Here is a 24097-nt window from a genome sequence, read left to right as displayed (position 1 = left end):
CATGACACCCACAGATGGTAACGATGGGTGGCAATAGATGTGTTAATTAATTTGTGGTAATCATTACACAGTGTTATATCAAGTCATTACATTATACACATTGACTATATACAATTTTTGTTTTTCAATTAAGTATTTATTAAAAGGGAGCTTGGAGTCTATCCAGAAAGTAGTAGATAATAGACAATTACAAATATGGATACAGAGCTTAGCAGAGGTCAGAGCCTAAAACTGTAGATTTGAAGTTATTTGCCTGTTAATGGTGTTTAGAACTAGGAGAGTGTTTTTCACCCAAGAAAAATGAGTGGGAAGCATTTGAAATGGTTTTATGGATGAGGTGGCATTTGAACTAATGTGTTTGAGAAAGCTCAGAAGGGCAGTGACTAGGGAAAATTATTTTGTTTTCTTCAGTGATTGAGAATCTTCTAATTTCCTTAGTACATTTTCCTTTAAATTATTCCATATGTGATTTCTGCTTTCTTTATCATAAAATTATTTGGTATATTCATTCTGAAGATCACAGAGATTGAATACTTGTTTTAGAGTTATTTTTCTCTTCTGGGCCAAATTCCAGATTTTGAGTTTTCATTTTACTATTTTCTTCCTCATCATCATTTTGCTATCTGCACACTTATATCGTTGAACCAAGAACTGAATAACTTGTGATTTGTTGATTTAGAAAGCTTAGCTGATCACAGAGATTGAATACTTGTTTTAGTGTTATTTTTCTCTTCTGGGCCAAATTCCAGATATTGAGTTTTCATCTTGCTATTTTCTTCCTCATCATCATTTTGCTATCTACACACTTATATCGTTGGACCAATAACTGAATAACTTGTGATTTGTTGATTTAGAAAGCTTAGCTCTAGAAATGTTCTGTCTGGCTTGAGTGTTTTGTATGATCAGCTTGGTCATTGTGTCCCTGTAACTGGGGACACCTATTATGTTCTTCCTCACGTTACTATTTATGAGGCTCAGCAAGGCCCTCAACTAAATCTTACGTGGTTTAATCTTTCCTGGCTTCCTCAGGTTTATGTGGGTGGGGTATTTTCATGACTCTGGCAGCACTGTTTTATTTTGCTGCTTTCTGTTAATTAAATGTCATCTAATTTTTTATATGAATCTTTATAATACAAAGACTAAATTTAGATCTAAAAATCAATGTTTTTTTATTCATTGTTTTCCCAATTACGCTGAATATATGACAGTAAGTTAAATGTCTGAGAGGAAAACATATCTTATCACTTGCTTAAACATGTCTTCATTTGAGCAGCTTTGCTTAAGCCTAGAGCCTTAGTACTTCAGCGTGATATTATCGGGTGAGTCATGTTATTATGATCTACCAGACTGAGAATTGGGCATATGTGACCATCACCTCAATTTCTGCAGAAACAAATATTTTATCTGTACCAATAGCCCTTGGCTTTTCTCCACCTAGCACAACATAAGAGATACAACAGTAGCAGTGGCACGCTTGACAGTGATTTTTTTCCTGGGATTTGGGAGCTTATCAGAATCTCCAGGGGTACTTTATAATTTCAAAAAGTCCCCCAGGTGTGATTCTGATTTGCTTCCTTTTCCTCCTCCTGCTCTGAGAATCACCGTTTCATTAGAAGCCTCAGCATAAATAGGCACATGTATTAGTATCTTCTCCTGGTATGGTTGAGCTCCGTAACTCCCAAACCCCCATACTTGCCTTTTGAGTGATCTCCGTTAGTTCTTTCTAATATCATAACTTTTGAAACAAATGTCTGTCACCAAAGGTATGGCTACCACCAAAACAACCTTGTTCATGTTTAGAAGCCTACAAAGCTTGAGGGCCAGGTTTAATAATACAGTTTAAATGGGAACCCTTTGTAAAGACTTACTCCGGTCTGAGATTTATATTAACACTGACCCCCTCCCCCAGTTTTATTTTAACATTTTATAATGAACATTTTCAAACTTATACTGACATGGAAGGAATTCAAGAGAACACCTGTATATCCACCTCCTGGAGTCTATAATTAACATTTTAATAAACTTGTTTAGTCACATGTCTACCCAAATATTAACCCTTCTATCCATGTATTGAGTCATCTTTTTAATGCATTTGACTGTAAATTGCAGATGTCAGTAAAATTTCCCCTAAATACTTCAGCTTGCATATTATTACCTGGAGCTCAATATTTGTTAAGTGTTTTTCTTTTGATGTAAATTTATATACAGTGAAGGGTCCAAATCTTAAGTGCTTCTTAACTGAGTTTTAACAAATGATAAATCTGTATAACCTAAGCCCCTATCAAGATATAGAAATTTAACAACCTCTTTTTTCTGCCCAGTTATTTCCTCTTGACTTTACATAGTCTCTGAATTAAAGGTAAGAAAAAGACTCGTCAGTGCTTACAGGACAAATAGAGATTGATGTTTAATGACAGATTTCTCTTCTCAATTGCCTGAAGTACTTTGTGTTTCAAATGGTATATGAGTGTTTTAAAATAGAAGACTGAGTGAATTATTTATATTTTCAGTTTTTAAAACATTATTTTGGAGAATATCAGATATAAGTACTTCAGATCTATTTTGTTAAGTATTTTATAAGGCAAGAGCTCTAGTTCAATGAAATATGAGGAGGTATATATAGAAACAGAAGTGTAGAAGAGAAAGAAGGTGGAGATGAGATGGAAAAAAATCATGTAAATATTAACGTAATATAACAAATGTTATATTAAAAGGTGGTTAATTGGTTAAAATATCTATTATGTACATGTAACATCACTAGACATCATAGACTATCCTTACAACAGTGGGATGCCATTTATTAAAAAATACCAGCATATTATAATCTGCATTTAGGAAATACAAATTAAATTCCTCTCACTATTGGTCTTGAGTGTTAGTCATTTTATTTTTAATGCCTTTATTCCTGGAAAATATCACTTATATGGCTTATTTTTAGAGTGATTGAACAGATTTTAACTTATACCAGTGTATTTTACAGTATGCTTTTGGAATTAATTTGCTTGCATTTTATGAGGGGCAACACATAAGTTCATTTCTAATAAAATAATTCTGTTCCCTGAAGGAGAAGCTGTGACACAAATAAATTGATATTTCCATAATCAAAAGATATAGCAAACACACAGTCATTTGCATATAGTTCCTGAAATATTGCATACTGGCTTTGTCAGTGCTGGTAAGTCCATTTCAAGGATGTTGCCCTTAGTCCATTAGTTTGGATAATGAGCCCTATAAAGTACATTTATAACTTGTGGCACTGCAAGGAGATGGATTCTAATTTTCATCCTTTTATCTAGACACATTGAAAGAAGGTCAATGGAGGGTTCTATATGATTCATTGTCCCAACACATATCAGATGACAGAGACCTGATAATGTCCGTGCATAAGTGTTTTCCTTATTTGGAAACAGCACTTCAAAGAAATCTTTCTATGATCATCCTTTGAAGTAAAGTGGAAACAGATATTAAAAGAAGCTCTATCACATTTTTCTCCTTCAAACATTATCCAACACGTGACCATATAGCTATTCTTGGACAAAAGAGAAACCAACATTTAACAGAAAAATAAAAACCCTGTAAAAGGCCTTTACAGGCTCTGAATGGTATAGCAAGGTATTTAATCAATTTTTCTCTCTTTCTTTTCTTAGAGCTGTGAAGGGGGAGAAAAAAAGCCTGTTTTCTAAACAAAGGAAATGCTTTTATGTTCCTAAATATTAGGAAACTTATGGTTTACTATAATTCTTATCCTGACTTTATTCTTATTAATGGCATTCAAAATACATGTTTAAGTTGCATTCCATGTTCATTTTGTACTTTAAAAGCCCTCAAAACAGCAATAAGAATATATATTCTGTCATTTAGTGTCAGTTTTGTGTCAGAAAACGTGGAATTGTAGGCAAGTTTTAAATCTTGTCTTCACGAGAAATTCATTTTAGATTCAAAATTGGTAGCCGATTACGTTGTTTTTCTCAATTATTTAATCATTAATATGAACTTTTATGGTATGCTTATCTTCTTTATAGATGTAAAGCAATTATAGATCAGTTTGGTCAGAGAATAATCTCTGAGCATTTCCTCGTGGAGGACAGTTACTTTTCTGAGAACATGTGCTCACGTGTGCAATACAGGTAAGGCCCCCTCCACCCATTAGCAAGCGAAGGTAATTTTATTGACATTCCTGTATAATTCTGTTCTTCAGGTAACATGCAAATAAATGCCAAACCAAAGATATATTCAATATCTTACTTCACTTACAGGGTCTGGTTTTAGGGAAGCCTAGCATAATTTCAACTCCTTTGCTTCAGCTGGGGTTTGTCTGTAGGTCAGGCATTCTTCTTTCATGAGCCAAGAAAAGATTAAAGCCGAACTTGACTTGGTTTTGGGAGGTGACACTTTTATCCTGACTTAAATCTTTGAAATGTGCCTTCTGGTGGTTATATAACTATAAACGAAACTTATCCATGGAATCAGAATTACTGCTTCACTGTTTTGTGCATTACAGGCAGATCTCCAGGGCAGTGCTGATTACAGATAGATCTGTCCTAAAAACAGATTCAGATCAACAGGTAAATTCAGTCCTATATATTTTTAATAAAAGTTGTATATATGAAGATGTTTCGGTATATATATACATGGTGAACTAATCACTACACTCAAGCTAATTAACATATGTCTTTACATAGTTACCTTTTTTTTGTGGTGAGAACACTTAAGATCTACTTTCAGCAAATTTTAAATATATAATACCATATTAACTGTAGTCTTGTGCTGTACATTGGATCTCTAAAACTTATTCTTTTTGTGTCACTGAAAGTTTGTACCCTTTGACCAACGTCTCCCCATTTTGCCTAGCTCCTGGCAAGCACCGTTTTACTCTCTGCTTCTATGAATTTGAAGCTTTTTGTATTTCATGTATAAGTACAATCATACAGTATTTTCCTTTTTGTGTCTGGCTTGTTTCACTTAGCATAATGTCCTCCAGGTTCATCTATATTGTTGCAAATGGTAGGACTTTCTTCTTTTTTAAAGATTGAATAATATTCCATTGTTTACACATACACACACCCCATTTTTAAAAAACCCATTCTTCCATTGATGAACACTTAGGTTGTTTCCAAATCTTCGCTGCAATGAATAATGCTGCATTGAACATGGGAGTGGTGGATCATAGGATAATTCTATTTTTAATTTTTGTGTGGAACCTCCATACTGTTTTCCATAATGTTTGTATAGATTTGATTTGCATTCCAACCGACAGTGTAAAGGGTCTGCTTTTTTCTACATCGTCGTCAACACTTGTTATCTCTTGTCTTGTTAATAATAGGTGTGAGATGAAACCTCATTGAGTCCTGTGCTAATAACATTGTTACTAACTTAATCTACATGGTAATATGTATAAATCAGTACTGGCAAAATACAGCGTATTAAGCTATATGTAATAAAGTTTGAGTATCCCTTCTGCGAAATGCTTGGGATCAGAAGTGCTTGGATTTTAGGGTTTTTTTTGGCGGGGGGCGCGGTTTAGAGCATTTTGGATTTTGGATTAGGGTACTCAGCTTGTCGTATTTTTTAAATGTGTTTTTAAAAAATACATGATGGCAATAATGTAATGGCATTGGTTTCTTAAGGATTTCCATCCAGTGGAACAAATAGTTGCATCTTATATAACAGATTTATTTTAGGAAAATCAGACTAAATACTAGATTTTGACGATTATTTCTGTGAAATTGAAAATACATTGTTATGGGGAGAAAAAGAGAATCCCCAGAGAATACATTTAAAAATCTGGTAGGAAAAGACAGTAGCCAACCCTATGGCAATGACTGTAAGTCCACTGTTAGGCCTGGTTTGAATGTATTTCCACACATATCCCCGGTTATGGTATTTCCTTACCACCGTTGTTCATTTCAGTACCCTCTTCTTTCTCCTTACCCCCAGTTCCATAGAGGAATGTCATTATGCCTCTGATTTTTCCTCAGTCAGACCTTTTAAATTCCAGGGTACCAGTTCTCCTTCTGACCATATTTTATAGTGATTGATAAAATCACCTTACTCAGTAGGTGTGACTGTCGGTTCTGTATGCCACTGCTAAAAGTAGGCTCCTATAGTTCTTTAAGTTGAAAGCTGCTTCTTATATAAAAGAAATATGTGAGTGGATAAAGTCAATTCATTTGTAACAATTTTTATTGCTAATAAATGAACGTTACATACAAAAAAGTCCCCCAGATATACTTGTTATATGTGTAAGTATAAATACTTTCATTAAGCCATTCAGCAAACAATGAGTGCCTTTTACCTTCCAGCCAGTGTTGCTGGGTTCTAAGGAGATAGTGGTCACTATGATAGCATCTCTGCTCTCAAATAGCTTACAGTCTGGATAATACAGATACTGATAAGTAGCAACTGTAGTTCAGTGTGACAAGTATGAGCATGGGCGTGTAGAAGAAATAGTACAGCAGCTATTATATTACTTACTCCACTGTCCTACAATTACTGGTTTATTGTCTGTATCTCCCAGTAAGCTATGAGGTTTGTGAGTGGATCAAAGAGTGCCAGGGAGGCAGAAGAGTGAAGAGAGCAAATAGAGATAACTCTTGGAGGAAGCTAAGCTGTGAAGAGTGAGAGAGAGGAACTGGTCTTTGAAGAGGGATGTGGAGATGAAGAGGGTGTTTCTTTACTTTAAAAGATTAGTATATATTTCAGCTGATGGGATGAGGCCAGTAGAGAGGGAGAGGGTGAAGATACCGAAGTAAGGAGGAGGATAATTGATAGATCAAGGTCCAGGCAAAGACTGGGGAGGCTAAAATTCAGAGAACAGGCAAAAATGTTGCCCTTGGATGGGATAGGAGACACGTTGAAATCAGAGGGTGAATGCATTTGTAGATTTGGGAATTCCCATCTTATGGGTTACATTTATTCTTTAAATTATAAACAAGGTGAGGTCATCTTTTGAGAATGGGGGTGTGCAAATGTGGATGGGTAGAAGCTCAAGGAAAGATGTAAAATAATCACCATAAGGAGTTGGAGAGTGTACTGTCTCATGGTCAAATTGCTGGGCAATATTAATGGCCCAGTTGAGTCTGAAGGTCATGAATCTATAGTGGCATTAATCTGCTCCTATCCTTCCAGCTCTTTCATTCTCTTACCCCCACCCAGTCTGTTAAGACGTACAATTCTTCATTCCCTGTTTCTTTTCAGTTTATCATCTCTCTTCTGCCCTTTTCCTTTTCCCTGTGTTAGACCCCATAGTAAATCTTCTGAATTGCTCTTTCTCTGACACTCTCAGTACCCATGTTGTCATGTCCTTCCACTACACCCACAGAGGAAGATCCCATCCCTGAGTCAGGCTGTAATCTTCATCTGGATCACTGATGGCTGCTTAAGAAAACCATGCAACCAGACACTAACCATGCCACAGACCCGAGGGTGCCAGCGTTATTCAGCTGGACCTTCAGCACACACCACCAGTCAGTTCTTCCACTGGCCTCAGACAGCCCCTTTCCCTTTTCCCTCAGTGCCTAATCCAAGTCTTCATGATTTTACCCACCCTGCTTATCCCCTGCTCCTCTCAACCTGCTGCCCCTCCCCCACCAACCTTGCTTCACTGAAAATAGTGAGGCTGTCCACCACGCACGGTAGTCCTTGACTTCCTGCCCCACCACCACGTGTGTGCTTCAGCCCAGGAAGGAATCAGGAGGCTCCCCTCCTTGTTCAAAGCCAGCCCTTTTGACAAGTGCCCTTGACACACACACACACCACCCTTTATTGCCTGCTCTCCTGTATCTTCAGCCTCTCCCCACTGCTGCTGGCACCATTTTTTTTTAAACAGACACAGACACACACACAAGCATTTCCTATTTCATATATGCTAGTATATATATATATACTACTATTTCATATATGCTAGTATATATATACTTTCATATATGCTGGTATATATATTATATATATACTATATAATATATATAGTATATATATTATATATTACATATTATATATACTATATAATATATAGTATATATATTATATATTACATATTATATATACTATATATTATACATATATACATATATTATATATATACCTCATATATGCTGGTATATATAATATATTATGTAATTAATATATATTACATAATTAATATATAATACGTATTATATATTATATGTAATACGTATTATATATGTATATTATATATAATACGTATTACATATTATAATATATGTAATATGTATTTTATATATCATATGATATGTATTATATATGTTATATATAATATATAATACTTATATATTATTTATATGTTATATATTATATATTATATATACTATATATAATATGTATTTTATATATATACTAGCATATATGAAAGTATATATATGCTAGCATATATGAAATAGAAAATGTATATATGTGTGTGTATATATATATATATATATACGTACTAGCATTTTCTGTTCTAAAAATAGAAACGAAAAGGAACCACTCCCTTGATTCTGTCCCCATCTCTAGCTATCTTCCCTTTTCTTATCAACATTTTCAAGACAGTGTCTATACTTGCTGCTACCAGTTCCTTACCTCTCATTCATTTCTGTAACACTCCAACCTGGCTTCTACCCTCATATTTCTGCCACTTTTTTTTCTTGCTAAGTTCATTAATAACTTCTCAAAAGTCAGAGCTAGGGGATATTTTTTGGTTCTTGTCTACTGGGACTTTTCTGGTACATTTGACAATGTTATTATTCCCTTTCTCTTGAAAGTCGTACTCTTGGCTTCCATGAAACTGCTCTTGTGGTTCCCCTCATGACTCTGGCTGTTTCCTCTCTACTTCTTTAGTGGGCTCTTGTTCCTTTACCGAGTCCTTAAATATCAGGGCTCCTCAGTGTTTTTCCCTCATCCCACAGTATGTCTTGCTCTGGGCATACTCACTAGATGACTCGGTGTAGTCTCATGGTATCAATTCTGCATAAATCTTGGTGACAGACACTTCTGTATCTCCCAGGAGTGTCTGGCCCACATGCTAAGCTTCCTGCTGGATATCTGTCAAATGGAATACACTCAAAACTGAACTCACCATCTTCCCTCTGCAAACTGCTCCTCATCCAGTGTTCCCTACTTCTGGGAACAGTTCTGACATACTTTCAATGGCAACTTCTTCCTTCCCTCTCTGACATCTCATCACTTCACGTCCTTCAATGTACTTCCTAAAAGTTGCTTTGATCTGCCTTTTCTGACTGTTCCAGTTACGGGACTCATCACCTCTGACTTGTAATTGGTCACCCTGCCTCTCATCTTGTCTACTTCAAATCTGCCTTTTACATATCCTTCAGAGTGATCAGTCTAAAGTGTGTGTCCTGCTTGTCTTTCTTTGTTCCCTGTAGAGAGTTTTCTTCTTTCATCTTCTCTCCTTTTTTCTTTTTCTTTTTTTTTTTTTTTTGAGTTGTGCGGTATAGATAGAATGATGAGACTTAGAGGGAAGAATAGGTGTGGGTCCAGGTAAATTTTATGGAAGTGATAGTAGAGGGTTGAGGGAGTTCTTTTTTGATGGTTTTTATCATCTCTATGAGACAGTTAACTTTTCAGAGTTCAGGTGACGGAGGTACTGTAATAGGAGGTTACTAATTGCATCTCAGTTAAAAAAAAGAAAAGGTGATAGTCGTAGAAATCAAAAGACGTCCTTACATGTTATTGTAGTCATTAAGGTACTTTTCCAATTATGGTCCTGTTTTTAGTTGTACTCATTTAACTATTGTTCAACTTTCAATGTCTTAGTGGCTTCTGTCTCTTTAATGCCAAAGTACATTGTCTGTCATGAACAAAGGGAATTAAGAGGAACATGGAGAAATAAATTTTTGAGACATTTTGAGGCCAGAAATGCATATAAAAGTAGGATAGTCATGTTTATCAAAATAATTTCTATTGTAAAATTTGTTTTAGGTGTTTCCTCTTTGGGCCATCACTGTGACATTCTCAGTCAAAACGTAGCATAGCACTTATAGGGCAAAGTGCAAATGGACTTTTCCCTTTTGACAAGTATTTTCTATGTGAGAGGATAAAATTTCCTCAGATGAATATTAGATTGAGGATTAGTATTGAAACTTTAGGATCTACAAAGAAACATTGACCTGGGTCGGGCGCAGTGGCTCACGCCTATAATCTCAATACTTTGGGAAGCCAAGGTGGCTGGATTGCTTGAGGTCATGAGTTGGAGATCAGCCTGGCCAACATGGTGAAGCCCCATCTCTATAAAAAATACAAAAAAAAAAAAAAAATAGCCAGGTGTGGTAATGCATGCCTGTAATCCTAGCTACTTGGGAGGCTGAGGCACGAGAATCACTTCAACCCAGGAGGCGGGGGTTGCAGTGAGCCGAGATTGCACCACTGTACACCAGCCTGGGCAACAGAGTGAGACTCCGCCTCAAAAAAAAAAAAAACATTGACCTGAAGATCATTTAAAGTTTTTAAATATAAAGCCATCTAGCATATCATTAATGCCTAGGATAGCATACTACATATAAATAAATAGTACTTAAGAATAATTTTACATTTTACTTTTGATTCTGAATTTCTAGTTTTATTAATGGAGTCTTTAAAAATTGTTTGTTTTCAAATGTTTTGATATATATTTAGTTTGACTGCTTGCTTCAATATAATTGGAATGGGTAACATCTTTAATTATTAGTGCTAACTGCTGTTTTTAGCCATTATGAGTAATCAAGATTGATTTAATATGGTCTGATTTCAAACAGCAAAATACACATATTTCAGAACTAAGAAGTCATAATTGTATCCTTTGAAACTACAGATTGAGTATCCCTTATCTGAAATGCCTGAAACCAGAAGTGTTTGGGATTTCAGATTTTTTCGGATTTTGGAGTGTACCGGTTGAATGTCCCTAATCTGAAAATCTAAAATCTAGCATGCTCCAATGAGCATTTCCTTAGAGCATCGTGTCGGTGCTAAATTTTGGATTTTGGAGTATTTTGGAATTTAGATAATGGTTACTCAACCTATAGTAAGTTTATAGTAAGAAACCTATAGTAAGTAAGGATTTAATAAATATTAAAGATATTTAAAATAGTTATTATCTATGAGAATAATGAAAATGATACATAAATATGTTTCAAATTCTGTTCCAAAATTAAATCCTTAACAAGCCATAGGTTTTTCAGACATCAAGAGATGTTTGAAAAAGATACTCAGTTTAGAAGTTAACAGCATTTTAATGTTAGAAGAATGAAAATGAGATCTAACAGCTGTGTCTGATACTTTATTTTTGCTTTTTAGATTTCCATTTTGACAGTGCCAGCAGAGGAACCAGGAACTTTTGCTGTTCGGGTCATTGAGTTATGTTCTTCAACGATGACATGCATGAAAGGCACCTGTAAGCATAGTAGAGTGGTATTTGTATTTTGTGTTTGTTTAGGGGGTAAAGGGGGCAGTTATTACAGTTGTCAAGGTTGTATTTGTAGAGATTTCTTACTGTTTTATTATTCACAGTTTTTGTTTATGTAAAATATGGTTATAGAGTAAGTCATTTCATACCATCCCCTTACCTATAAACATTTCAGTGGCTAAATCTTCACAAGCATAATGTTTTAGTTCTCCAGTTAAGGAATTTTATGACTTTCAATTCTAATTTTTATTTAGCTTATTGAAAACCTGGTTGCATAACATTTTTTTTTTTATTGCTAATTTTTTTTTCTCTACTTTCTTAGTCCGTTTGGGCTGCTATGAAAAAATACCTTAGACTGGGTAACTTATAATAAACAATAGAAATTTATTGCTCACAATTCTAGAGGCTGGAAAGTCCAAAATCAAGGTGCCAGCAGATTCAGTGTCTGATGAGGACCTGTTCCTCATAAGTGGCACCTTCTGTGTGTCCTCATACAGGCAAGGGGATAAAAAAGCTTCCTTGAACCCTTTTTTAAGAGCACTAATCCCATTTATGAGGGCAGAGCTCTTGTGACCTAACCATCTTCCAAAGCCCCTACCTCTTAATAACTTTTGCATTGTGGGCCTACTTGAGGTATTAAGAGGTAATACTTTTGTATTGCATATGTCAACATATGAATTGTGGGGAGACACAAACATTGAAACCATAGCACCTTGAATTCTAAATTCTAAATCCAATTACTGAACTTTTTTCATGTATAAATTTTCAATTTATTTTGTTTATTTATGAGACTAAAGTTAAGGACTACTTTACCTGCTCTTTCACTTATATGTTTCAAATTTTTTGTTTCCAGCATTAGATATCATGCATTCTACAACATATTTCTTGAGGATATTTCAGTAAATAAGAGTCAATAAGTATACATTATACATCACTGTGCCTAGACCTAAGCTCTGTACTATAAGTATTAGAAGCAGAAGGTGAGATGCCTGATTTGAAATGCTCATAATCTTACTGCTCACCTAATGGAACAAGACTATTTATTAACCAAGTACAACATATTGTGCTAGGCATTTCATGGTATGTAAAGATGAATAAGATATCCCCTGACCGTAGGAGATTCACAGTCTAGTTGAACAGATAAAACAAGCACAGAAGTAGCTGGAAGATGCAAAATATGAGAGGTAACAAACAGTGTACTCTAGGGATTCATAGGAGGGAGACATAATATCATTAACTAGAAAAATATTTTTTGTAAAGAAATATTTGCGTAAACGTTAAGTGTTACTCAGATTGTTATGTGAGTTCTGAGAAGCAAAAAAACTAATAATGATTTTGCGTTGTCACAAGGAAAACTTCAGTGGGGAAATGTAGAGCTACTACTTAAAAATGGGAACATGTGGTCAGGCAGAAAAGTGGGAAGTCTGATGCCAGCAGAGAGGGTTAAGAAAACTTTTCAACATTGCTATAATCCTAAATTTCCTTTGGAAAAGTAGCTCAGAGGACCATTTCTCCTTTTATAGTGTATTAGTCCGTTTTCATGCTGTTAATAAAAGCATACCCGAAATTGAGAAGGAAAAGAGGTTTAATTGGAATCACAGTTCCACATGGCTGGGGAGGTCTCAGAATCATGGCAGGAGGCAAAAGGCACTTCTTAACATGGCGGTGGCAAGAAAAAAATGAGGAAGAAGCAAAAGCGGAAACCCCTGATAAACCCATCAGATCTTGTAAGACTTACACACTATCATGAGACTAGCACAAGAAAGACCGGCCCCCATGATTCAGTTACCTCCCCCTGGGTCCCTCCCACAACACGTGGGAATTCTGGGAGATACAATTCAAGTTGAGATTTCAGTGGGGACACAGCCAAACCATATCATTCTGCCCCCGGCCCCTCCAAATCTCATGTCCTCACATTTCAAAAGCAATCATGCCTTCCCAACAGTCCCCCAAAGTCTTATTTCAGCATTAACCCAAAAGTCCACAGTCCAAAGTCTCATCTGAAACAAGGCAAGTCCCATCTGCCTGTGAGCCTGTAAAATCAAAAGCAAGTTAATTAACTTCTAGATACAATGGGGGTCCAGGTATTGGATAAATACAGCCATTCCAAATGGGAGAAATTGGCCAAAACAAAGGGTTTACAGGCCCCATGCAAGTCCAAAATCCAGCGGGGCAGTCAAATTTTAAAGCTCCAAAATGATCTCCTTTGACTCCAGGTCTCACATCCAGGTCACACTGATACAAGAAGTGGGTTCCCATGGTCTTGGGCAGCTCCGCCCTTGTGGCTTTGCAGGGTATATCCTGCCTCCCAGCTGCTTTCACAGGCTGATGTTGAGTGTCTGCAGCTTTTCCTGGCGCAACCTGTTGGTGGATCTGTCATCATTCTGGGGTCTGGAGGACGGTGACCCTCTTTTCACAGCTCCACTAGGCAGTGCCAGAATAGGGACTCTGTATGGGGCCTCCAATCCCACATTTCCCTTCCACAGTGCCCTAGCAGAGGTTCTCCATGGGGGCCCCACCCCTGCAGCAGTCTTTTGCCTGGGCATCCAGGCATTTCCATACTTCTTCTGAAATCTAGGTAGAGGTTCCCAAACCCCAGTTCTTAACTTCTATGCACCCACAGGGTCAACACCACGTGGAAGCTGCCAAGGCTTGGGGCTTGCATCTCTGAAGCCACAGCCTGAGCTCTATGTTGGGCCCTTTGAGCCACTGCTGGAGTGGCTGGGACACAGGGCACCAAGTTCCTAGGCTGCACACAACATGGGGGGACTGGCCCATGAAACCACTTTTTCCTCCTGGGCCTCTAGGCTTATGATGAGAGAGGCTGCAGTGAAGGTCTCTGACGTGGCCTGGAGACATTTTCCTCATGGTCTTGGGGATTAACATTAGATTCCTTGCTACTTATGCAAATTTCTGCAACAGGCTTGAATTTCTCCTCAAAAAATGTGTTTTCTTTTCTACTGCATCGTCAAGCTGCAAATTTTCTGAAGTTTTATGCTCTGTTTCCCTTTTAAAATGGAATGCTTTTAACAGCACCCAAGTCACCTTTTGAATGCTTTGCTGCTTAGAAATTTCTTCCACCAGATACCTTAAATAATCTCTCTCAAGTTCAAAGTTCTACAAATCTCTAGGACAGGGCCAAAGTGCTGCCAGTCTCTTTGCTAAAACATAATAAGAGTCACCTTTACTCCAGTTCCCAACAAGTTCCTCAGCTCCGTCTGAGACCACCTCAGCCTGGACCTTATTGTTCGTATCACTATCAGCATTTTTGTCAATGCCATTCAACAGGTCTCTAGGAGGTTCCAAACTTTCCCACATTTTCCTGTCTTCTTCTGAGCCCTCCAAATTGTTCCAACCCTCTGCCTGTTAACCAGTTCCAAAGTCGCTCTCACATTTTTGGGTATCTTTTCAACAATGCCCCACTCTACGGGGACTGATTTACTGTATTGGTCTGTTTTCATGCTGCTGATAAAGACATACCCGAAACTGGAAAGAAAAAGAGGTTTAATTGGACTTACAGTTCCATAGGCTGAGGATGCTTCAGAATCATGGCAGGAGGCAAAAGGCACTTCTTACGTGGCAGCAGCAAGAGAAAAATGAGGAAGAAGCAAAAGCAGAAACCCCTAATAAACCCATCAGATCTCTTGAGACTTATTCACTATCATGAGAATAGCATGGGAAAGACCAACCCCCGTGATTCAATTACCTCCCACTGGGTCCTTCCCACAACACGTGGGAATTCTGGGGGATACAATTCAAGTTGAGATTTGGCTGTGGACACAGCCAAACCATATCATATAGTGATTTGTACTACAGGAAAATCTTGACCATGACAGTTGTTGTTATTTTCTATTATCACTTTAACTATTTTTCATGTCTTTTTATCTGTGTTAGCTTCTTAGATATAAAATAAAACTGCACCTATTATGGTTTTTGTAATTTGTATTTATTTTATGTTTATGAATATTCTTTTTCAAATTTCCATTTTTAGTTTAGATTCACGGACTATATGCACAGGTTCGTTACAAGGGTATGTTGCATGATGCTGAGGTTTGGTCTTCTATTTATCCTGTCACTCAGATAGTGAACATAGTACCCCATAGGAAGTTTTTCAGCCATTTCCTCCCTCCCTCCCTCCTTTTAGAGTCTCCAGTGTCGATTGTTCCCATCTTTATGTCCTTGTGTATGCCAGATTTAGCTCCCACTTGTAAGTGAGTTCATGTAATATTTGGATTTCTATTTCTGTGTTAATTCACTTAGGATAATGGCCTCCAGCTGCATCCATGTTGCTGCAAATGACATGATTTTCTTTGATTTTATGGCTGCATAGTATCCCATGCTGTATATGTACCGCATTTTTTTAATCCAGTCCGCTGTTGATTGGCACCTAGGTTCCATGTCTTTGCTATCATGAATAGTGCTGTGATGAACATGGGAGTGCATTTTGTTTTCTTTGTACAATGATTTCTTTTCTTTTGGATATATACTCAGTAATGGGATTGCTTGGTTGAATGGTAGCTCTGTTCTAAGTTTTTAGAGAAATCTCCAAACTGCTTTCCACAGTGGCTGAACTAATTCACATTCCTGCCAACAGTGTAGAAGCATTCCCTTTTCTCTGCAGCCTGGACAGCATCTGTTATTTTTTGAATTTTTAATAATAGCCATTCTGACTGGGGTGAGATGGTGTCTCTTTGTGGTTTGATTTGAATTTTTTTGATTAGTGATGTTGAGCATTTTTTCATATGTTTGTTGGCTACTTATGTATCTTCTTTTGAGAAGCATCTGTTCAAATCTTTGCCTGCTTTTTAATGGGATGGTTTTATTCTTGTTGATTTAAGTTTTTTATAGATTTTGGATATTAGTTGTTTTTTAGATGCATAGTTTGTGAATATTCTCTCCCATTCTATAGTTTGTTTGTTCACTCTGTTGATAGTTTCTTTTGCTGTGTACATGCTCTTTAGTTTAATGAGGTCCCATTTGTCAATTTTTGTTTTTGTTGCAATTGCTTTTGAGGACTTGGTCATAAATTGTAAATAGTCTTCATAAATTGTTTTGTAAATTATTTTTCCATTTGTCATATTTTAATATCCCCAGTCTAATAATTCATGTTCACTGTTGACAATTTGGAAGATATAAAAAAGAAAAGTTACTATAATCCCTCTACCAAATAATGATAAATACCCTTGGTGTATGATTCTTTGTCCTTTTTTCTTTGTATGGGCATGCACATGTATTTTCATAAAATGCAATATTGTTTTATATACTGTTTTCTAATATGTTTTTTAATAAATGTAGTACAAAAATGTTTTTGCATGTCTGTGATAGCATTTTCAGTGATTTTGGTTATGCCATTTAAACTGAAGTGAGACCTGTTTTTTCAGTAATGCTTGGAAGGAGTAGAGCAATTATTGTCTCAAAGTTTTCTATCTTGCTAAGATACGGTCTTTTGCTAGAGAGTGTAGGTTTTTGTTGGGGCTTTTAAAATCTGAGTTCATTGGTGTTTCCAGTTGTCAGTTTCTATGGCTCTTACTTGGAGATATATGATACAAAAAGAAAACCCAGGGGACTCTGCCATTTTGCTCTTTTGGTCCCAAGTTCTCTAGCCAGTCTGCTTTCTTCTTTCCAGCTTTCAGAGTGTTGCTATGTTGGTTTTATATATTATGTCTAAGATTTTTAGCTGTACTCAGGAAAAACCGGGATAACCTCCTTTATTCTTTCTGGATGTGAAAGTCTCAAAGTGCCCCCAAAGTTATACCAACTTACACATCCAATGGCAGTTTATAAACAAGCATGTCTGTTTTCTTCAAAGCCTCAAGAGCACTGAATATTATCTTATCAAAACTCTTTTGCCAATTTGAAAATTGAAATATTGTGTTTAAACTTGCATTTAATAACTCATAACGTTGTGAGTTATGAGCTGTACCTTGGCCCCTTTTAGCCATGGCTAGAGCAGCTGGGATGCAGGGCACCACATCCTTAGGCTTCACACAGCAGGGGGGCCCTGGGCCTGGCCCATGAAGCCATTTTTTCCTCTTAGGCCTCCAGGCATGTGATGGGAGGGGCTGCTGCAAAGGTCTCTGACATGTCCTAGAGACATTTTCACCGTTGTCTTGGTGATTAACATTTGGCTCCTCATTATATATACAGATTTCTACAACCAGCTTGAATTTCTCCTCAGGAAATAGGTTTTTCTTTTTAATCTCATTGTCAGGCTGCAAATGTTCCAAACTTTTATGCACTGTTTCCCTTTCAAAACTGGATGCCTTTAACAGCACCCAAGTCACCTCTTGAATGCTTTGCTGCTTAGAAATTTCTTCCACCAGATACCGTAAATCATCTCCCTTAAGTTCAGAGTTCCACAGATCTGTAGGACGGGCAGAATGCTGCCAGTCTCTTTGCTAAAACATAACAAGAGTCACCTTTACTCCAGTTCCCAACAAGTTCATCATCTCCGTCTGAGACCACCTCAGCCTGGATTTCATTGTCCATATCATTATCAACATTTTGGTCAAAGCCATTAAACAACTATCTATGGAGTTCCAAACTCTCCCACATTTTCCTGTCTTCTTCTGAACCCGCCAAACTGTTCCAACCTCTCCCTGTTACCCAGTTCCAAAGTCGCTTCCACGTTTTCAGGTGTCTTTTCAGCAGCACCCCACTCTAATGGTACCAGTTTACTGTATTAGTTCATTTTCATGCTGCTGATAATGACATACCAGAAACCGGGCAATTTACCAAAGAAAGAGGTTTATAATGGACTTACAGTTCTACGTGGCTGGAGAAGCCTCACAGTCATGGCAGGAATCAAGGAGGGGCAAGTCGTGTGTTACATGGATGACAGCAGGCAAAGAGAGAGAGCTTGTGCAGGGAAACTCCCTCTTATAAAACCATCAGATCTCGTGAGACTTATTCACTGTCACAAGAACAGCATGGGAAAGACCTGTCACCATTATTCAGTTACCTCCCACTGGGTCCGTCCCACAACATGTGAGAATTCAAGATGAGATTTGAGTGGGGACACAGCCAAACCATATCACCGTAGTTTAATCAGTTTATCAGCACAAAACTAGACAAATGGACTGGGTTTGGGTTTTTTAGTCTTAATAGTAAGGCTTACACCAGGAAGGTTGACTGAGAAAGTTAAGTTTCAATTTATTATTTATACTATGCCTTGTTCTCAATAAAAAGAGAAGTTGATCTTCATTTAAAAATCTTGTATGCATTCTTTTTAAAATAACATTCATTACTGTAGTAGTGCTATAATAGAGTTAATGTGTAATATATAACAAGGCTTAAGAAATACACTGAGATAGAAACTGATATTTTTATCATTCACTTGTTCTTATTAAAGCTTACATTCTTTTTTCTCCTTCTTTTTTAATGCTTTTGGCCTGTTCATAGACATTCAGGAGCAATTTGTAACTTGGACATTAAAGGACTTTAATGGTATATTTTCCTGCTGCCGCCCTAATTGAGAGTCATTGACGTCACAAATAGTTGCAAGTTGTTCTGTTCTCAGTCTGTCTTCTGAAACAACTAGCCTTATAATCTCATAGAAGGCTTTAAACCACCTTTTACTTTTCTATTGTTTTCTTTCTGTTTCAAGTCAGAAAAAAGAAAAAGAAGCAAATATACCCTGTGTTTATTTTATGTATCCAAACCTGTTTGTAACTCATTTATTTTTCTCTTTTTAAGCTCCCCAATTATGGGCAAATTATGTAGTTTAGAATGTTACACAGTCATTCTCTTTCCTAACTACTTTTACTTCCAAATCTCTTTTAAGGGTTTTGACTTTCCTATACCTTTTGAATAAAGCATATCCTGAGCACAATAGAACATGTTTTAAAATTCACATAATTGTTTCTTTACAGAATAACTTAGAAACATAATTTCATTATTTTCTAGGTCAAGCACCAAAAACTGAAAATGCTACATATGCTTATTGTGCCATAACATCCCACTTTTGGGGGGAAGGATGTGTGGAATTTGACATTACTCATAATTGGAAAGAAATGTATATTCAGAAGAATTTGTTTCAAATAGAATTCTTGGTGGAAGGCTTTTTACCATTCTATCTGAATGTTGTTATTTATATATGTCTACATTAGCTATGTGGTGGAATTCTCATATTTGTAGTAATTATGATGTTGAAATGTTTGTGATCATCCATTTGATCATGGTTTTGTAGAAATCAAACAATAAAATCGTGTTTAAGAAGAATAAATTTTAAATGTAAATTTTATATTTTTAAAAAATCATTAACTCTAAATGGATTTTGTTGTGACTTATTTTCCCTTCAAACAATTACTTAAAATAAGTGGACAAACACATCTATACAAGTGGACAAACACATCTACATTTAAACTTTGGTTCCATTGTATAAGTGACAGACATGTAATCAGTATTGCTAAATGAGTGGAACCAAGTGCCTTCCCTTGCCCTAAAACTTGATGCTGTAATAATGAAATCATGAAATAAACTTATTGTTCTTCCTGTTGGAAGAATCATTTGACAAATATTGGCAAGTACTGTAACTGATTTAGTTATACTTGAATAAATCAAATATAATCAAAATATAGACCAATGAGACTTTGTGACTTGTACCCATACCTCAAAGTTTGTAAAATGAATTTTATAGAAAGTAAATGATGTAAACTTTGGTGATTTAATTAGAGTTCAATTGTTTAACAAAGAATGTATTTTAAAGATATATTATTCATGAGCAAATTAACTTGGACATACTTATTACAAAATTATGGCTTTTAGAGAAATTATGGGAATTCTTCAGTAAAAATTTAAGCCTTTTTGTAGTTTTAAACACTGGATTTCATTTATGTCTAATCTAGTGTGTCCATTATTCATTAGCCATAAGCATCTATATGTGAAGATGTATTTTTCTTTGAAAAATATTACTGATTTTAAAGGTATTTTCCCCACATAGATAAATCCAAGCAGATGAGGAAGTTTAAATTTGTCACGGGTACTCTACTCTTAACTAGTGAAGGTTTTATGTTGTTGTCTTTAAGTACATATTAAGTATTCACTTGTTAACTAATTCTGATACTCATTTTATCTTCACTTCTTTTCAGTATCTGCTACTCAAATTCATCCATTCTTAAATCAGCACAAGCTTTTACTTCCCATTGAGCATGGGGTAGAAATTTGCGAATTTTTAGTGTCAACTAATCAGGTTTGACTAATACTGTGGCACTTTATATTAAATATTATTTAATTACTGTGTCACTTTCAGTGGTGTATAATATATAAAACATTAAATGTTAATGTTTTAGATGTCGTGTAATAAGATAAAATGTATAATTCTCAGTGTTTTCAACTTCTCAACCACTTTTTTCTTTATACAAATCACACTTTTTACACTTTTTATTTTTAATCCTGTGCTATGCAAATGCTATACTGTATGTAGTCTTAAGTGTGTGCTCAAGAATGTGCTTAAGACATAAAACTACCTCAGAGTTCACTTATACTTTTTATTCTCTTTAATGACTTTTCATAGATGTCACATTGCCTTAAATTTGGTTTGATTTAGAATTTGTAAAACCATACGTATGCCACTGAAATTTACCTTCACATCATATGGGAATAGTATGTATGAAAGGTTCTTGAAAGGCAAATAAATAGTTCAGTAAACAAGGGAGATACATTTCATTAACATACTACCATATAGTGGTGGAGAACATAGGCTAGGTTCAAATCCCAATTTTTACTAACTACTTGACTAACTTTAGGCAAGTTACTTAATTTCTCTGTGCCTCAGCTTTCCTATCTGTGAAATAGGAATAATGATACTATCTACCTCAGGACTGTTATTAGTATCAATGTTACTTAAGCTGATATTTTGATAGACTGATAGGAAATCATGATTATCCAGTAATGCAGGGGTTTTTCTAAGCAACTTTGGGTTAGCATCGTTATTGCATCTTTTTTTAAAGTAGTAGAGTTATGTTTTGTAAAATCTATAAGTCCTCTTAAATTTTCCTCCCCTCAGCTAATTTGGTTCAAGTTACTGAGATTGTTAAATAACTGAAATGTATTTGTTTATTGTGTTTTTCAAAGCTAAACAAGCCATATTTTTTTTTCACAGAGTTCATCTTTCAGGACATACCTAATATATTTATTTCTATTCATCTTATATCCTAAGTGAATTTAATATGAGATTTACTTTCTTTTAAAGTCATTTGTAAATGAACAAAACATTATCTTTGCAGCCCTTCCATTCGACATTCATTTTCATGTTCTTTGCAGTACTTACTCATACACTAGACATTTTTAATTTTTTTCGTACATACTAATCAGGCAATAACAGGTGTTTTATTCTGGGATTTGACGTTACAGGATGTTATTTATCTGTGATATGATTATATATTTGTGAATATATAATGTGAAATATATATATGATATATGTAATAATCTAGAATTTCATGTAGGTACTGGTTTATATACTTTTTCTGCTTTTGTGACCCTAGTTTTAAAATGCTATATACCTTTTATAAAAATGAGTTAGATATTGATTTAAAACAATTATCAGTGCCTTTTTCATTTGCTTTTTGAAAATGTGACATTTCAAATTATTATTATTAGTATTATCACAAAACAAAGATTTGATTTTATTATATGTAAACTGATTTTCCTTCCTGATCTTAAGGTGACATTCTGGAGTTTTTTTCTTAAATTCTACTGAGAAAGTATAAGCCGACTATAGACTTTTTCATAGTTGAATTAAAAAATTAAATTGTGTGTCATATATCATCAAACTCAGTTCCTTACTTGCTACCATAGGGAAAGTGTGTCTCTGAGGTTCTCTGTTTTGTTGATACAGTCATATCCTCATTTGTGCTATATTACATAAATTACATGTGGCCTTATTGTTATATGAAAGATACATTACCAGCCACATTGATCTCTATGTAAATTAATTACATATTTCTAGTTAGGTTATACAGCAAAGCCTACTTGCTGACTAGCCTATAAATAAAGATTCTTTAAATGCATTTGGAACAATTTTGCCTGCTTGTATAGAGTGAATGACTGCTGTATGTGGTAACCTCAGAAGTTTCAGGAATAGATTTCCTACCTTTTACAGCAAGCATTTACTTAGGTTTTACATTCACATTTGTAATGCCATCCGTTTTGATTTAAAATCTGTCATCATTGAAAGAATTGTAGCTGGTGAGTAAGGAATTAGCTTCGTAAATTTGAGACTAGAAGAGGTCTTATAGATGGACTAATTGCACCCCTTCATTTTAATTATGAGGACACTGAAGCCGGAGAAAAAAACTGACTTGGCCAAGTAGATATAGAGAGCTGAAGTAATACCAGACCCACGTAATCATCCTATACTATGTCACTCTGCTACTGTACATTGGACTTGTTACTTTTAAATGTGCTCATTATTGTGCACATTCTGAGTAGAAATCCTACTTCTCATGTGTTTCAAAACAAGTCGTAAGAGCGATCATCATTCCAAAGGCAGTTTTGGAGAACTGAAAGTGTGTTGTTATTTCTAGTTTTGTGTTGAGTTGCTTCTCACTTCTAAATTAAAACTTATTTTGCACTAAGATTTCTTTAATGCCAATACAAATCTAAGTGTATTGCCAAAAGAGGGATTGTGATAGAAAACACATTTTTTCATTAAGTCTTTGGCCATTTTTAGCTCATTAAGCCTTTAAGCAGTTGCTAAATGAAGTCAAAGGAGCATAGTTTATAAAAAGATATTAAATTTTTTTTTGTTCAGTTATAATCTCACATGGTGCCTGTGGGAAATGTTTCCACTTGTGTTGCGTCTTCCACAATCTTAGTAATAGTTGTCAGTTGGTACTAATGAAATGTAATACTTTTAGGAAAGCATTTGCCCTGTATGATCTAATTTGTGCTCGTTGTTGGCCTGTATTGAGCAAGTTCATTATTTGGAGAAGAATTAAAGTCATAGATGCAAAGAAGTATTTTACATAATTGAATTTTAGTAGAAATGTGATAGCATGTTCTACATGTTTGGTTTTGAGTTTACCTTACACCCTTAAGGTCTTCAGACTTTTTGTTCATTTATCCCTTGAACCCTTTACAAGTTGACATACACAGTTTTTCATCAGAAGAGTCAAATAATTGCAAAGAATATAATTTGTAACATCTTAAATATTGACTTATAGTAAAACTATAACATCAGTCATTTAAATGTATTCAGTGGAATCTAAGTACCAGGGATATTTGATACCCATCACCCATTTAAAAAAATAAATGGAAATATAATTTTTTTGAAACTTTCTAGGGCAATAAGCTTCTAATTATCTAAAATTTTCTTCTGGATTTAGTAATTAATGCAATTATTATTTCTACAGAATTAATCTAACTGTCATAAATACATTACAGTTTTGGTAAATATTAAACAGAATAAGTAAAATTTATTGAAATGTGTCACTGAATGAAGTAGGAGAGGTGGAGCTGAGCATCTGTATGAGAACCCCCTTGTAGGTGATATAACTTGTGAAAAGTCCTCTTGTATCCTCACACACATCCCAGTTTGAATGCTGCTGACTTAAGTGACTGACTGTGCCTTCTGCAGGAGATTATTAGAATCACATAATATAATTTAGTGACTAAAGGCAGACACTCTGCAGGCAGGCCATATGGGCTTCAGTTAGAGCTCTGAGTCCCAGCTCTTCCTTCTACTAATTGCATGACTTTAGG

General features: G+C 35.5%; 1 protein-coding gene across 5 annotated transcripts in view; it reads left to right on the top strand.

The window, feature by feature from the left end:
• CHM (CHM Rab escort protein) overlaps positions 1-24097 on the top strand; it is a 181126-nt gene that overhangs the window by 136678 nt on the left and 20351 nt on the right. For all 5 annotated transcript variants that reach the window (XM_054470660.2, XM_063660582.1, XM_063660583.1 and 2 more), the window contains 3 exons: positions 4023-4127; positions 4502-4565; positions 11287-11383. In XM_054470660.2, the coding sequence (XP_054326635.1) occupies positions 4023-4127; positions 4502-4565; positions 11287-11383 (266 nt within the window). The remainder of the gene's footprint in view (positions 1-4022; positions 4128-4501; positions 4566-11286; positions 11384-24097) is intronic.

The sequence above is a fragment of the Pongo pygmaeus genome, chromosome X (genome assembly GCF_028885625.2).
Source record: "Pongo pygmaeus isolate AG05252 chromosome X, NHGRI_mPonPyg2-v2.0_pri, whole genome shotgun sequence".
NCBI lineage: Eukaryota > Metazoa > Chordata > Mammalia > Primates > Hominidae > Pongo > Pongo pygmaeus.
The sequence above is the reverse complement of the archived record's forward strand: the minus strand, read 5'-3'. Positions and strand labels throughout refer to the sequence as shown.